Source organism: Budorcas taxicolor, chromosome 3 (assembly GCF_023091745.1).
Source record: "Budorcas taxicolor isolate Tak-1 chromosome 3, Takin1.1, whole genome shotgun sequence".
NCBI classification, from domain to species: Eukaryota; Metazoa; Chordata; class Mammalia; order Artiodactyla; family Bovidae; genus Budorcas; species Budorcas taxicolor.
Window position 1 is genome coordinate 86,820,921 of NC_068912.1, and position 16,802 is coordinate 86,837,722.

General features: G+C 44.3%; 1 protein-coding gene across 7 annotated transcripts in view; it reads right to left on the reverse strand.

Moving 5' to 3' along the window:
• The window catches only part of FGGY (FGGY carbohydrate kinase domain containing), a 501,197-nt gene that overhangs the window by 473,639 nt on the left and 10,756 nt on the right, over positions 1 to 16,802 (reverse strand). For all 7 annotated transcript variants that reach the window (XR_008199109.1, XM_052636858.1, XM_052636853.1 and 4 more), the window contains exon 2: positions 85 to 296. Coding sequence is in view for 6 of the 7 variants with exons in the window: in XM_052636858.1 (XP_052492818.1) it covers positions 85 to 282 (198 nt within the window). In the remaining variant the exon portion in view is untranslated. The remainder of the gene's footprint in view (positions 1 to 84; positions 297 to 16,802) is intronic.

Here is a 16,802-nt window from a genome sequence, read left to right on the forward strand (position 1 = left end):
AGATGGACACACAAGAGACACTCAGCAGAGGGGCGGTGGGAAGGAAGCACGTGCAAGGATAGAATGCCAGAGTCAGGGCCATACCTTTGAGACAATGCAGCACGCAGCCCAGATGTCCTCGGACGACTGCTCATGGTGGTTGAACTGAGGCTCCCACTGATTGATGGGCTGGTCTGCAAAAGCCAAGAGGGTGCCCCTCTGGTCCACAAGGGCTGCTCGGACGCTGCCAGTCCCCACGTCCATGCCCACATAGTAGCTCCTGGGTTCATCTCCACCGGACATTGCTATCCCTCCACCTGTGGGGTCAAAGGCCAGACCACGTGAAGAAAAAGCTGGTCTGCAAAGTCGAGCACGGGACATCTTGAAAGTGGAAATGGAAGGGGCACAGCTGACAAACTGGATGATTATTCATTAATCCAAGAAAGATGCTCATTGCTGCCAGTGTGCAAGCAGGCACTGAGGTAGGTGGTGGGTGAACAGGCAGGCGTGACCTCAGACACGGAGTTTCTGTTCTTTGGAGGGACTCAGATGATGAGCATTTACAAGCTTCACCATTATTCAAACAAAGTTGTGATATCAGATGAAAAGTGCAATGAGGATAAACAAAGGGTTGTAGAACTGAGAATCTGGAAGCAACAGATACACATTTTTTCCTCACCGAATTTGAATTAAAAGGGCAATGGCCACTGCTAAAAAGGAACTCACCTACCCAGTCAGCCATTCATTCAAAAAACTATCTACTGAGCACCTATTACGTGCCAATAAGCACTTTAAACAGTACATGAGTGAGTGAGTGAAGTCACTCACTCATGTCCAACTCTTTGCGACCCCATGGACTGTAGTCTACCAGGCTCCTCCATCCATGGGATTTTCCAGGCAAGAGTACTGGAGTGGGTTGCCATTTCCTTCTCCAGGGGATCCTCCCAACCCAGGGATCGAACCTGGGTCACCCACACTGTAGGCAGGTGCTTTACCATCTGAGCCACCAGGGAAGTCATTCAGTTCAGTTCAGTCGCTCAGTCGTGCCCGACTCTTGGTGACCCCATGAATTGCAGCACGCCAGGCCTCCCTGTTCATCACCAACTCCCGGAGTTCACTCAAACTCATGTCCATCGAGTCGGTGATGCCATCCAGCCATCTCATCCTCTGTCATCCCCTTCTCCTCCTGCCCTCAATCCCTCCTAGCATCAGAGTCTTTTCCAATGAGTCAACTCTTCACATGAGGTGGCCAAAGTACTGGAGTTTCAGCTTTAGCATAGAGGCCCTCTACTGACTGTGATGCTACAAGGTGAGACCATTTTTATTCCAATTTTATTAAGGTGTAATTGACATACAGAACTGTTTAAGTTCAAGGTACACAGCATAATGATAATGGCTTACATATCTTAAGAAATGATTGTCACAATACATCCAGTAAATATCTATCATCTCATACAGATTGAAAAGAAAAACAGAAAAATATTTGTGTCATGAGGTCTCGTTGGGTCTACTCTCTTAACAACTTTCATACACAAATACAGCAGTGTTAATTATATTTATCACACTGTACATTATATTCCTACTATTCATTTATCTTATAAATGGAAGTTTGTACCTTTTGCCTGCTTTCATCCAATTCCCTCCTCACCCTGACGGTGAGTGTTTATTTTATAGGTGATTAAGATGAGACTCCAAGGAATATGTAAATTTTCTCTTAACGCTAGGTCCACACACTGATGAACAGTAAACGCAAGTTGCGATAATCATGCACGTTATACTGACGGGCAGAAAGTTTTCAGAAACTAAGAGAGGAGGCAGCACGACTGCAGAGCAGCCTGAACCCACAATCCCACCCCTGTACGTTCTTTTTTCCTTCGTAACAGCTCACAGCACGACTGCAGAGCAGCCTGAATCCACAATCCCACCCCTGTACGTTCTCTTTTTCTTCGTAACAGCTCACAGCACACATTTGGAGAAGAGGCAGATACACTGCAGCCGTGTCGTGAACTGACTGGGACTGGGAAGGAGCCTCGAGGGAGACAGGATCAGGAACTTGTTAGACAATCTGTTTTCTTTACAGACCCCTTGCGAGTTACAAGGAAACTGCCCAGCAAACACTCAAGGAATTCCTTGGCCTTCACTGCGGCTCTGGGTCCCTTTGCTCAGATTAGCCCCCATGATGCAGACATCTCACAGAGGCTTTCATTTTCCAGACTGGAGTTTTAAAGAATAAGAACAAGCTTCCAAGACATTTATGCTGGAGAACGTGCTACAGCTCCCTAGGTGAGCTCAGGGTGGCCTCAGCGCCCAGGGTCTAATTTCAACCACAGCAGTGTTCTGCATCCTTTCACTCCAAAGAGGTAATGTTTCCTCCGCAAGATCATACTTGGGAATTCAAAAACAAAGTCAGCCAGCAGGTGTTCCGTTAAGGTTTCCTGGGTATTTATCCCAGTTAAAAATGGCTTCGTTAAACATGATGGCTTCTGACTTGCTCACAATGATCCCCCAACAGCATGCGGCCTCTATGATTCATGGGCAGCTGGAGAGGCGAAGGTGGAAGCTGGAGTAGGAACAAGGGCTACCCTCCTCTGAGCTTCAGAGAACAACTTCCAGGCTCCAGCCTAACTGCTTTCTCATCTCCTCGCCCACATGATCAGTGGCACCAGTTTTCAAACCATGCATTCCTTCAAACATCCAATGGGGATATTTTTTCTTCAAGCCATTACTCGAAGGAAACTGAAATAGATCAAAGCACAGCAGCGCTGTGTCAAGCAAAGATCATCCTTGCCTGGCCCTCAACCCTCCCCCAACAGTGGCTCTGCTGAGTTCCTCCTAAGGATTGAAAACCATTGGCTGAGGCCCTTGGTACAGCATCCCAGGCCCTCCGGGAACTGCCCTCTGCCTCCTACCCAGCCACATCTACTATAGTCCTGCCTGTTCTCACATCAGGCTTCAGACACATTGAACCCTCACAGGTTCCCAGGTTCCCACACCACTACAGGACTGTCTCCATTTCATACTGCTCTTTCCTTCCAACTTCCTTTCTCTCTTCTCTCCCTCAGTTCAGTTCAGTTCAGTCAACTCAGTCGTGTCTGAATCTTTGGAACCTCATGGACTGTAGCACGCCAGGCCTCCCTGTCCATCACCAACTCACGGAGTTTACTCAACTCATGTCCATGGAGTCGGTGATGCCATCCAACCATTTCATCCTCTGTCATCCCCTTCTCCTCCTGCCTTCAGTCTTTCCTTTCAATAATCAGGGTCTTTTCCGATGAGTCAGTACTTTGCATCAGGTGGCCAAAGTATTGGAGTTTCAGCTTCAGCATCAGTCCTTCCAATGAATCTTCAGGACTGATTTCCTCTAGGGTGGACTGGTTGTATCTCCTTGCAGTCCAAGGGACTCTCAAGAGTCTCCTCCAACACCACAGTTCAAAAGCATCCATTCTTCGGCACTCAGCTTTCTTTATAGTCCAACTCTCACATCCATATATGACTACTGGAAAAACCATAGCTTTGACTAGAAGGACTGTTGTTGGCATCTCTGCTTTTTAATATGCTGCCTATTGACTTTCATGTTAAGATCTTGCTCAACCAACATTTTTTTTTTTAATTTGTTTGGTTGCTCTGGGTCTTAGCTGTGGCACGTAGGATCTTTGCTGCCATGCATGGGATCTTCACTGAGGCATGTGGGATATAGTTCCCAGACCAGAGATCGGACCTGGGCTCCTTCCCTGGAAGCACAGAGTCTTAATCACTGCACCACCAGAGAACCCCAACCATCACCTCTTGCCTCTCTCCATGCCCCAGTGCCACCATAGTACTGTGTCCCTTCTTTCTTTTAAACTTTTTAAAAATCACTCTGACCGAATTTTTTGCTTCTGTGTTCACCTCCCTCACTGGCCTGAAAATGAAGAAAGGAACTGATTGATTTCTATATCCTCAGCTCCTACAGTGCCTATATCCCCAAACCAGTCCACTGTCTGGTACATAACAGTTCTCAGTAAGTGCTTATGGAATGAACACCTAAATCAGTGAATCAACAACAACAACAACAAAAATAAGGATGAACAGGTTCATGCTTTAATGCTTTTATAGTTCAGATTCCTAGGTTTGTATTTATCTGCAGTAGTGTTTTGCCTTGATTCTAATATCTGTGTGCTTCATTCATCCAATTAATAAATATTTACTGGATGCTTACAACCACATTTTATTAATTCTAAGGTACCCATTTCTTTTCACATTTAGCTTCTCTGAAATCAGTGACTCTTAAAAACCAATGGCAACCAGGAACATCTTTCTTAGTGACATATGAAATAACGAGGCATGCTGCAATCAGAGACTGACATTAGAAGAAATGCAGATTGTGCCAGGCGTCAGACACCCTGCTAGGAACTGAGGATACAGTGAAGGGCAGAACAGGGCAGTGCCGTGGCTTATATCTTCCCAGATTTCTTTATCTGCAGAGGAGGAAGACTGGCTAGGCTAGCTGCTCCACCGCCCCCAAATGACCACAGGCCTCCACTTGCTGAACTCAGGGCTCCCTCTCTTAGTGTCCCACCATCACCACTTGGAAGGACCCAAGGACGCTGCTCTCCAACACTGATCCTGGCAAGTCAACAACTCTGTCCTTGACTAGAGCTTTTCAAAACTATTCTAAACACTGCAGGGAGAAACAAGGGGGAAAAATAGGAAATGAAGAGTCTATGCAAACATTCTGGCCTTACACAGACTTGGCCAGCCACCCAAGTTTCTCTCTTCTCCTACCAGAGCCAGTGACAAAAGAGGTCCCCAGGGGGCTGGCCCAGCTCCTCAGGCCTGGTTCCCTCACTTGCGACTGTCTTCTTCTGCATGGAATATCTCATCTCACCACCCACCACCCAGACATCCTGATTTATTCCCAGTAAAATCCAAAGAGGCAGATTTCCACTCTGTAGCTGACTTGGGGCTTACCCTGGCTCTGGGCTTTGGACCTATTTATTGGCTAAAGAGGAAAGAGACCATCCTTCCGGAGAACCCTCCCCCTCCACGTCTGACTTGTATGGAGACTGCAGCTTTGCCATTAGAGAGTTAACTCCAGGGCTGCCTGGACCACAGTGGTACCCCTAGTGCCAGCCCAGTGTCTGGCACATGGCACAAACTCACCACGTCCCTGAGACTCAGAGCAAACTCTTAAAACCCACCTTTAGGGAAATAATAAAAGGTAAAAATTTACTGTGTATCTGATGCTTTACTAAGCAGCTTGCTTACATTTTTAAATCCACTTTTTGTCCTGATATCAACCCTTGAAGAGAATTACTAGGACCATTCCCATTTTACTGATGAGGAAAAACAAGTCCTAGACTAGTCAAGTAACTTGCTCCCGTATGTCATATAAATAGCAGGTGATGGAGGTGAGAGCAATCTCAATCCCTCTGGCTGCCAAATCCCTAAGCGATCTCAGAATGCCATGCTAACAGGTTCATGCATGCTAAGTTGCTTCAGTCATGTCCGACTCGGCGACCCCATGGGTTGTATGTAGCCCATCAGGCTCCTCTGTCCATAGAGACTCTCCAGGCGAGAATACTGGAGTGGGTTGCCGTGCCCTCCTCCAGGAGATCTTCCCAACTCAGGGATAGAACCCACCTCTCTATGTCTCCTGCACTGGCAGGTGGGTTCTTTACCACCAGTGCCACCTAGGAAGCCCCATGCTGCCGGATACCCTCCACCTAGTTAATGTATGTTTGCCAAGGTCTCTGCCTACTCTGTACATTGTTGTTGTTTAGTCGCTAAGTTGTACCTGACTCTTTTGTGACCCTGTGAAATGTAGCCCACCAGGTTCCTCTGTTCATGACAAGAATACTGAAGTGGATTTCCTTCTCCAGGGGGTCTTCCTAACCTAGGGCTCGAAGCCATGTGCCTACTCTGTCTACAACTGGCTTACTCAGAACTCAAGCTGCCCACCTTCAGAGACTGTCCCTTCCCCAATACCAGGTGGCCTCTGGTAAAACTATCCATTTCTAGACTGTATGACTGAGACATGAGTCCAAAAGAGAGTCAAGCCCACGGGAACAAGGGCATCATCCCTTTTCTGCATTGTTCACACACACACCCCAGTTCATGTTTTTGTAAGAAATAGATCCTAATTAAATATTTCAGGTTCACTACGTTTCCTATTACTATAGTTTTAAGTGATCTTTTTATGATTGTTTCCACACCTGGATCTTGAAAAGTTCAAGCTCTAAGGCAGCTTCCCTGAAACTTGACCCTGTGACTTATAAAAACTCTGCCAGAGGATTTTCTGCACTCAGATTCCTCGTCTCCCCTCTGTGCCCTTTGTTCCTGGGTCATAAGTACTCTCTGATGTGTCCTAGACTCCAAACTATATTCCAGTTCCTCTTGGCCTCAGAGAATAAACTAACTGCAAAACAGAAAACATTATTCCCTTTTATAATTTGCTTAAAAAAAAAAAAAAAGATTAGGATCCTCCTGCATGCTTGGCACTTTCACAAGTTCATCTCTTCCAACTGAAATGCATTTAAGCTGGGAAACCTACCACCATTTTATACCTTGTTGGGATAGGAAAATTTGCCCCAAGTCACACAAAGAGGAAACAGCAGCAGCATCTGCATTTGAACCCTGGCCTCTTAAGGCAACTTTAGGGCTCTTTCCAACCTAAAAGTGAAAACCGAATCCTTCAACAACAGTATCAACAACAAAGGCAGCAACAACTGGCACTTATTAAGCGCTGCTCTGCAAATCACCCACCTGATTTTGTGATTTCACTTGTAACAATCCCGTGAGGTCGCCACTACGAGCTCATTTTCCAGTTAAAGGGACTGAGGTTCTCAGCAATAAAGCAGTTTAAGGTGACAGAGCACACCACCAGAGGAGCTGGTTTTTGTCCAGGTCACAATGGTGTGGCTTTAAAGCCCAAAAGATGAATGCTGAGAGTCAGAAAGTTGATCCCACTTCATTTATTTGAGGCAGAGGTAAATTCTCTAAAAAGAAAGACAACTAATAAGGAATATGGGGTATCCGACTCTTTGTGACCTCATGGACTATAGCCCACCAAGCTGCTTTGTCCATGGGGATAATCCAGGCAAGAATACTGGAGTGGGTTGCCATGCCTCCTCCAGGGGATCTTCTCGACCCAGGTATCGAACCCAGGTCTTCTGCATTACAGGCGGATTCTTTACCATCTGAGCCACCAGGGAAGCCTGTTAAAAAAGAAACATAACTAATAGGGAATATGAGGTGGCTGGTCAGGCAAGAGAATTAAGAGCATAGACTGTGGACGGCAAGAGAAAGAAAAGCTACAGGGAGAAATTCAAGCTGGCTGCACACGTGTCCCAGGCCTTACCTAACTTCTCAGTCTACAAGAGGCTCCAAAGGGCAGAACAGCTTCCCAGCCAATTGCCAGCACGGACTGAACTGGTTTTTAGCCTCTCTTCATGATCAAAAGACTGCTCTTATGATAAATATTTATATGGTGCATTAAATAATAGCCTGTACAAATATTATTAGAAATGTGCCACAGGAAACCACAGGCTTCACAGCTGATTCCTCAACAAACGTGAAAGCTGCTCAAAGGCAGTGTGAGAAAAGGAGACAGAGTCAGGGACATGGAGGCTGTTCTCTGCATAACTGTCCCAAAAATTCTCAAAAGGGGCCATGCTACACATAATCGTGCTGAAAGCCACTCTGTGGGGTTGTTCTCTTATATTTGCTTCCTTCTTTTCCCCTAAATGACCTATACCGTGCATCTGGCCTCAGCATGGCTGGGTTTTGTATTTTCTCTGCGTCAGCCGTTGAGCGTTGCACTCAACAAGTGCAGAGCAGAACATTGTTCCCTAAGACTGCAACCCTCCAGGGTGGATAAGCTTACCTGCAGTTCTACTTCTTAGTGGGCCACTCCTCTGGGACAAACTTGAGGACAGTGTCTATGGATACCGCGTCCCAGGGACCTGGGAGTGAGCTTAATATCCTCTCTTGACTTTGATCTTTGGTCTTGGCTGGGAATTTAGGTACACAAGTCACACATAATTTTTTTTTTTAGTTATAATATAATCAGGGGGTTGGGAGATTTGGGAAGAAAAAGATAAGCAATGAGTATGCTGCTCCACTTTAGTCTCCTCAACAGAAAGAACTAAATACCACTTTAAGCAGTTCTCCCATGCTCTAAAATGGAGAGAAAATTTGGCATGGGAAGGAAAGAGCTAATCTGGAAATAATACCTGGTTCTCCATCGGCTTTACCAAAAATATACACGGGAGAACAGGTACAGCTTCTTGACAGGTACTTCTCCTGGTAAAGTAAAAGGCTGTCTCCTGCAGCTCCAATCTTGCTGTATTCTTTGAACGATTAACTAAGATTGTATAACCAGAGTGCCCAGCACAGTGCCTGATATTAATATACGGTATGCTCAGTAACAGCTTCCCTAGTGGCTCAGATGGTAAAGAATCTGCCTACAATATGGGAGATTCCAGGATGGGAAGATCCCCTCAAAGGGAATGGCCACCCACTCCAGTATTCTTGCCTGGAGAATTCCATGGACAGAGGAGCTTGGCAGGCTACAGTCATAGGGTCACAAAGAGTCAGACCTGACTGAGCGGCTAACACACACACACACACACACACACACACACACACACACACACACACACACACACTCAGTAAACAGCAGCAATTATTAGGACTATTAAGATATGCCAACCTTTTCTTTCATAACCAAATCATCCCTGAACATCTGCAGGGATGTTTAGCATGCATGATCTATACCTAGGTATTCACACCATGTCTAATAGCTCAAATTCCAGTAAACAAATGTAAAGTGCTTTCTCTGGGTCAGGACACTAGGAATAGGAAGCTGAAAAATATATCATTTCTGATCTTAAATAGTTGACAGTTTAGTGTAAGAATCTTACTTTTGTAAGATTTTGTAAAGTCAAACAGTGATGCATCAAGTTGTGCCTAGTTTACATACTCGAAGCGCAACTAATGCACCTGGTAATATTGCACGTGGCAGTAAGGGGGCTCCATTCGCCAGTGGAATCTCGGCTATACTCTTGAAGCCAAGCGTCTTGTTCCAACTCCCCCTTCCTTGGCAGAATACGGAGATGGAAGTTGATAAAAGAAGTACCAGTTTACTGTCTTCATCCGTCTTCCAAGCACTAAATCAAAGCCCAGTATTTTTCAAGAGGTTGAGGATCTACATGCTTTGGACTGAGCCCATCTTTAAAGACAAAGCTGAGGTGACTGGATGAGGGGTGTGGAATTAAATCAGAAGGAAGAAAAGCTGGCTGTCGTCTTAGATTCAAAGTTGGATTCCAACAGGTAGAACAGGCAAACTTAACGAAGCCTCGTGCGTGCCTTGCAATGTGGTGGCCACAGGGATCAACACTGAGGCGGTCCTGGGCAATGGCCAAAACCCACCACCCTCCAAGAGCCACCCAGGCAATGCTCAACAGCTGACACAGAGAAAATACAAAACCCAGCCATGCTGAGGCCAGATGCACGGTATAGGTCCTGACGAAATCATGGGTGGAAAATCTGACACATCAAATGACATCCCCAAACTCCCAAACCAAACATCGCCTGAGAGCAAATTAAACTCTGGATCTCCCATGTCCTCTCCTATAAAACCTCACTTACACTGCCTTCTCTTCAATCCTTGTGATCCAATAAAGCAACTCCCTACTTGTTAAAATGCCTTCCAAGCCCTTTAAAATGCCCTGCCAAGCTATTCTCTCTGCAGAGACGGGGAGTGGAGGAACCCACATTTATGACACCCACCCTTCCCCCACTTACAGGGGGAAGACACTGAAATCCCGAGGGGAACAAAATCCAGTGGATGGTCACAAAGCTGGAAGATGAAGGAGGCTGTATTCAAATTCAGGTTTGTCTAGGCCAGAACAGGACTCTTATCCATCCCTGAAATGACTTGACTTTTCCCACCTCCCAACCAAGTTGCTTTCATCCTTAGCATACTCAGAACACAATTCCAAGTCAGTTCATCCTGTGAAAACTCAGACACTCAACCATCAGAAACGCCCCCTCCATGCTCTGATTAATGACAACCCTATGTCACTATACAGGCTACTATGAGAAGCTTTAGATATTGAGATTGTTCTGCCCTCTACTTCCTTCTGCCGAGAGGGAAGCATGCCGTGTGTCCTGCAGTAATAGGGGAATTCTTGGGCTTGGAGGGAAGAGGAAATTATTAACGTATAAAATAGTCGAATACCTTTTAAAATAAAAAGCCTCTAAAAACTCTCCATCCCTGGAGAGGTCTAGAAGCACCGTCCACAAGCCTCTCTTCTGTATAAAGCACTGCACCCCTTCCCAGGGCATTCTTCCTCCTTGACCTGCAGCCTACTTCCGCACACACAGCAATGGAGGAGAGAAGTATTGGGTACAGCAACAAAATCCAGGCACCATCTTGCAGGCACCATCTTGTAAAACTCTGCCCTCAAAGACAATGCCCAGACTGAGGATGGCTGAGGTCTCTGGCCTACTCTTTCGGCTTTTTTTTTCCTTTTTAAAGAATTTTTCTCTATTATTTTACTAATATAAACATTTTTATATTATTATTATATATTATTATATATTATATATTATTAATATATAGTAATTTATTTTTACTTACTGCTAACGATTACTGACCATTTTTTAATTGAAGGATAACTGCTTTACAATGTTGTGTTAGTTTTTGCTGTACAACAACATGAATCAGCTAGAAGTATACATGTGTCCCTTCCCTCTTGGGCTGCCCTACCACTCCCCCACACACCCTATTTATGAAGAATGGCTAGGTGGCTTCAAGGCCTCACGTGAAAGGCCTAAAGAATGAGCTGTTGAAGATTACTGAACAGTGTGCCTTTCCAGAAACAGGCCCTGTTAAAATTATCATGAGCAGCAGTGTAAGCTTCAACACCAGAAATGCTGCTTCTGCCCAAAGTGAAGGCCAAGTTCTTTATCTGGCCCACAAGGAACTCAAAGCTCCTGCTCCTGCCCGAACCACTAACCCCACTTCCCAACCTCATCTCTAATCACAACTCCTAATATGCCAACCTTACATTACTAGCAATCCCTCAAATGAAAGTTTGCTGCCTTTGTTCATGTGATGCAAAAAATACAAACTTGCAGTTCATAGAAAAAGATATTCAATCCATACATTGACCCTTTAAGCTCACAAAAAATGGAGGGAAATGCAAATCAAAACAACACTGAGATACACTGAGAAACTTAAAAAAATGGGCAGAAAATGAAAACACTGATAATATCCATTTTGGGCAAGAGCTTGGGGACACAAGCAGTTTCAGATACCTTTAACAGGAGAATAATTGGTTCATCCTCCTTTAGGACAATTTGGCAATATCTATCTGTTTTCCAAATCTACCCCTTTACCCAAGAGTTGTAACTTCTAAGAATTTACCTTCTAAGAACTGAAGATTGGTTCATCTAAAAGATATATACAAAAATGCTCATTTCTGCTTTTTTTTTTTTTTTTAAGGCAAGGGCACACTCACAAAAACCTTGGAAACATTCAATATTCATTTATAGTGCCTGCATGTTAAGTCACTTTAGTCATGTCTGACTCTTTGCAACCTCATGGACTGTAGCCCGCCAGGCTCCTCTATCCAAGGGATTCACCAAGCAAGAATACTGGAGGGTGTTGTCATGCCCTCCTCCAGGGTATCTTCCCAACCCAGGGATCAAACCCACATCTCCTGCAGCTCCTGCACTGCATCTGGTTCTTTACTGCTGAACCACTAGGAAAGCCCCATTCATTTATAGGGGACTTGCTAAAACTGATACAGAAGCAGTTGTTAAGAATGAGACATAGCTAAAGAAAATTGCTAATTATATGTTATTGAGTAAAAGAGCAAATTCTTAGATACTACAATATGACTGCATTTGTAAGAACTCTGTAAAGAGGAACGCACATCAGTTGTTCTCAAACTGTGATCTTCAGAGAAGCAGCATCAGCACCACCAAGCAATGTGTTAGAAATGCAAACTCTCAGGCTCCAGCCCAGACCTACTAATTCAGAAACTGTAGGGGGTATGGTTCACAGCCTATGCTGTTAAAACCCTTCAGGCTACCCTGAGTGCTACTAGAGTCTAAGAACCACTAAACTGTATAAAGACCTAACATACAAAATTTCAGGAAGAATATGCAAAAGCCTGCTTACCGCAGTGACATCTAGAGAAAGAGGTACAGTGGAAGCATGGAGGGCAATTTTTAATCTCCCGTCTCTGTGCTGCTGGAATTTTCACAATAGGCAGCTACTATTGTAATACCAAGAAACATTCTTGTACTGGGTTGAAATCTACTTTATGTGGCTTCCACCCTCTCGTCCACATTTTTATCCCATGGGATCAACCAAACCATCTAACCTCTTTTAAGTCAGCTAGCCCTTGGAGAAGGCAATGGCACCCCACTCCAGTACTCTTGCCTGGAAAATCCCATGGACAGAGGAGCCTGGTAGGCTGCAGTCCATGGGGTCACCAAGAGTCAGACTCGACTGAGCGACTTCACTTTTCCCTTTCACACATTGGAGAAAGAAATGGCAGCCCACTCCAGTGTTCTTGCTTGGAGAATCCCAGGGACGGGGGAGCCTGGTGGGCTGCCGTCTATGGGGTCGCACAGAGTCGGACATGACTGAAGTGACTTAGCGGCAGCAGCAGCCCTTGGATATGCATCCCTTAGATAACACCACCCTTATGGCAGAAAGTGAAGAACAGAACTAAAGAGCCTCTTGATGAAAGTGAAAGAAGAGAGTGAAAAAGTTGACTTAAAACTCAACATTCAGAAAACTAAGATCATGGCATCTTAGTCTCATCACTTCTAGGCAAATAGATGGGGAAACAATGGAAAGAGTGACAGGTTTCATTTTGGGGGGCTCCAAAATCACTGCAGATGGTGACTGTAGCAATGAAATTAAAAGACACTTGCTCGTTGGAAGAAAAGCTGTGATGGGGGAGCCTGGTGGGCTGCCATCTATGGGGTCGCACAGAGTCAGACACGACTGAAGTGACTTAGCAGCAGCAGCCCAATGTCACAGAGTCAGTAAAAAACAAGAGAGGGAATTCGACCCATGCTCTTTCCACTATGTCGCATGATGATTTAAAACAGCCACACTCTAATATCAACGTTGGCCACATAATTCTATAATCCCAGAATCTCATAAATTATACTGAGTTTGGTGTATCTAAATAACACTTGATTTTATCACCTGTCTTCTCAACTTTTATCCCCTATGCTGCTGCTAAGTCACCTCAGTCATGTCTGACTCTGTGCGACCCCACAGACGGCAGCCCACCAGGCTCCCCCGTCCCTGGGATTCCCCAGGCGAGAACACTGGAGTGGGTTGCCATTTCCTTCTCCAATGCATGAAAGTGAAAAGTGAAAGTGAAAGTGAAGTCGTGTCTGACTCTTAGCGACCCCATGGACTACAGCCTACCAGGCTCCTCCGTCCATGGGATTTTCCAGACAAGAGTACTGGAGTGGGGTGCCATTGCCTTCTCTGTTTATCCCCTATAGGTGTTCAGTAACTGAGTCCTTTCCAAATCTCTTCATCCCATAGCCACTTTAGCAGAATTCAAGATACTCAGCTCTCAGCCTGGTCTGCAACAGATTTCAGTGTATTTGGCCCAAAATCCAGATGGCCCAAGGGACAGGCAACACATAAATTTAGGCTGAATGACTTGTCCTTTATTTTCTCCGCTCTTCCTAAACCCAGTCCCCACACAAATCACTGTAGATGTACTTGCTATATAAACTCTGCTTCATCATCCATGTTGATAAGGACCTTCTAAACAATTTAAAACGATAGTTGTAGGACTTCCAGGAAAAACCATCTCATCGTTTTTCCTTGTGTCAAACCTACTTCTGCCTGAACATACTGTGCCTTTTCTCTTCTTTCCCACCAAGTGGCACCACCAACCACCCCGACATTGTAGCCAGCAATCTAAAAAGCATCAGTGATTCCCTGCGCAGGTTATTCTCTGTTTACCCACCTCTTCCACACTCAACCCTTTTCTGCCTACCCTGTATCCTGGGGATTGCAGTCTGACCTCTAAGGCTCTCTAACCCTTTTATCTTCCAGTTGGTTTCGCCCATGGAGAGCCATTAGCAGAGACCTTAAAGGAGGAAGGAAAGTAAGGTCCGGGTTCCCTTCCTTTGGAGCTGCCTCGAACCTGCTGCATTTCTTTAAGATATCAGATCTTCTCAAGGCAGCTTTCTCCACGGAATTTCTCCTTTTGAGTTCTCCATCCCTTGCCCGCTTAAGTAGAAAAGTATAACAATACCACTAATATTAGCTCTAGGCATTCATGCTGCCCTCATCTTTCTAAATAGTTCCTGTACTTAAAATTATACAAATCTAAGGGTGTCTTTCCTTCTGATTTATTCCTTCACTGTGCCCTTTCAGTCCTCAACCAGTAAAAGTGCCTGAATAACTCGAATTCCCTTCCTCAGAAACTCTAGTAGTCTCTTTTAAAATTTTCTTCAAAACTTCCAGGTGAAGGCCTCCACTTCTAGCCAAGATGGAGTAAAGGGCACCATATTTACCCTCCTACCTTAAATAACTAAAATAACGAATACAGGAAACAAAGGTTCTCAGGATACTGGACATCAGGCAACAAAATACAGTGATGTCAGAGAGACGGGGAGAAAAAGAGGTATCCTGAAATTGTTTAAGCTGAATGCCTGGGACCTGGACACAGGAAGAGAAAATCCACACCAAGGCCTGCAGTTTCCTGAACTGAGCGAGAGCTAGGAGTCTGTGCAGAGCAAGGAGGCTAGAATTCTTGGGGCAAAGTAGGAGATAGGAAAGGTGCCCCGAAGGTGTGCTCGTCAACTATCCAGGACCGTAGCAGTCACTGTACACGTGCGAAGACACTGTCTGAGCCAGAAGCACTCCAAAGGATGACAGTGAACAATCAGGGGACGTCACGCAGGGCCAGGAGTAGTGGCGATTCACACTGGCCAGTGAGGAAAACCTCATAACTAACAGGGCTTGGGGGCGAGTACACAGACAGGCTTTACCTCAGCAGTGAAGAGGCATTAGTCCCACTCAACAAAGCTTAAGCAGGACGCAAGAGGATCACACTGTTTCCAAATAACTTAGACATGCTGCAAAACAAAGATCAAGTGTATTTATAGAAATACGGAAATATCTAGCATTGAACAAGGTAAAACACATAACGTCTGGTATTCAGTCAAAAATTAGCAGCATGCAAAGAAGCAGGAAAATGCGACTTAAAACGAGCAAAATCAATGGACTCCAACCCAGAACTGACCTATCTGACAGAATGAGTTGATGCAGCTATTAAGCCAGTTATTATACGTGAAAGTCCTATGTTCAAAAAGCTAAAGGAAAGAGTGAATTTAAAAGTTCAGACATATAAGGTTTTTAAAAGAATCAAGTTGAAATTATAAAAATGAAAACTAAAATATCTGAGATGCAAAGCTGACTGTATGAGATTACATAACACAGAAGATTAGTGACCTTCAATACATTATAATAGAAACTATCAAAAATACAACAAAGAGAAAAAAAGATTTTTTAAAAATAGAGCATCGTGAGCTGTGGAAAAACTTAAGTGACCTAATATATGTGAAATGGGAATACCTGAAGGAGAGAACGAAGAAGGGATCAGGAGAAATACATTAAACATAATGGTTATAAATTTCCAAATTTGATGAAAACTATAAAAACATATATTCAAGAACACAAATGAACTCCAAGCAAAAGAAATATAAAGAAAACTCAGCCAAGCAACATCATAACCAAATTGTTCAAAACCAATAGTAAACAGAAATCTTAGAAGCAGTCAGGGTGGAGATGGCAAATTATGCAAAAAAAGAAAAAAATGTGAGAATGTCAACAGAAATAATGTAAGCTATGAGACAGCAGAGCAAGATTTGAAGAACTGGAAGAAAAAACTTTATACTAGAATTCTTTGTACTGTGGGGAAAAAAATCTTTCAAAACTGAAGCTGAAATAAAGATTTTTTTGAGACATACCAAAGATGTCATACCAAAATTCATCTTCAGAGGAAAAAAAAAGAACAAAACATCTGTGGCTTCCCTGGTGGTCCCGTGGTTAAGACTCTGCTGTTCCACTGCAGAGGGTGTGGACTCTATCTCTAGTTGGGGAAGTTCCACATGCCTCAAGGTGTGGACCCAAAAAAAGAAAAAAGATCAAAATTTCTCAGCAGCAGAACTGTACCACAAGAAGTGGGAGAAAATAATATCTCATGGAAATCTGGATCCATAAAATAAAAGGAAGAGCATAAAAGTAACTATGTGGGTATATATACACTTTTTTAAAAGTTCTGAATGTCTTAAAAGGATAATTGACTGCTTAAAACTAAAATAGTGTCCATGTATTATGGGGTTTCAATATATGCAGAAGTAAAATGTATTGTAGAAGGCAATGGCAACCCACTCCAGTGTTCTTGCCTGGAGAATCCCAGGGATGGCGGAGCCTGGGGGGTGCCGTCTATGGGGTTGCACAGAGTCGGACACGACTGACGCGACTTAGCAGCAGCAGCAAAATGTATTGTATAACATAAATAGCAGTAGTACAAAAGCTATGAGGCAAGAATTAGAAATACATTGTTGTATGGTCATTTTAATTTATTTTTAATTGGAGGATAACTGCTTTACAATATTGTGTTGGTTTCTGCTATATCAATATGAATCAGCCATAGGTACATGTATGTCCCCTCCCTCTTGAAACTCCATCCCACCTCCCACCCCTATCCCACCCCTCTAGGTTGTCATAGAGCAATGGATTTGAACTTCCTGTGTCATACAGCAAATTTCCATTGGCT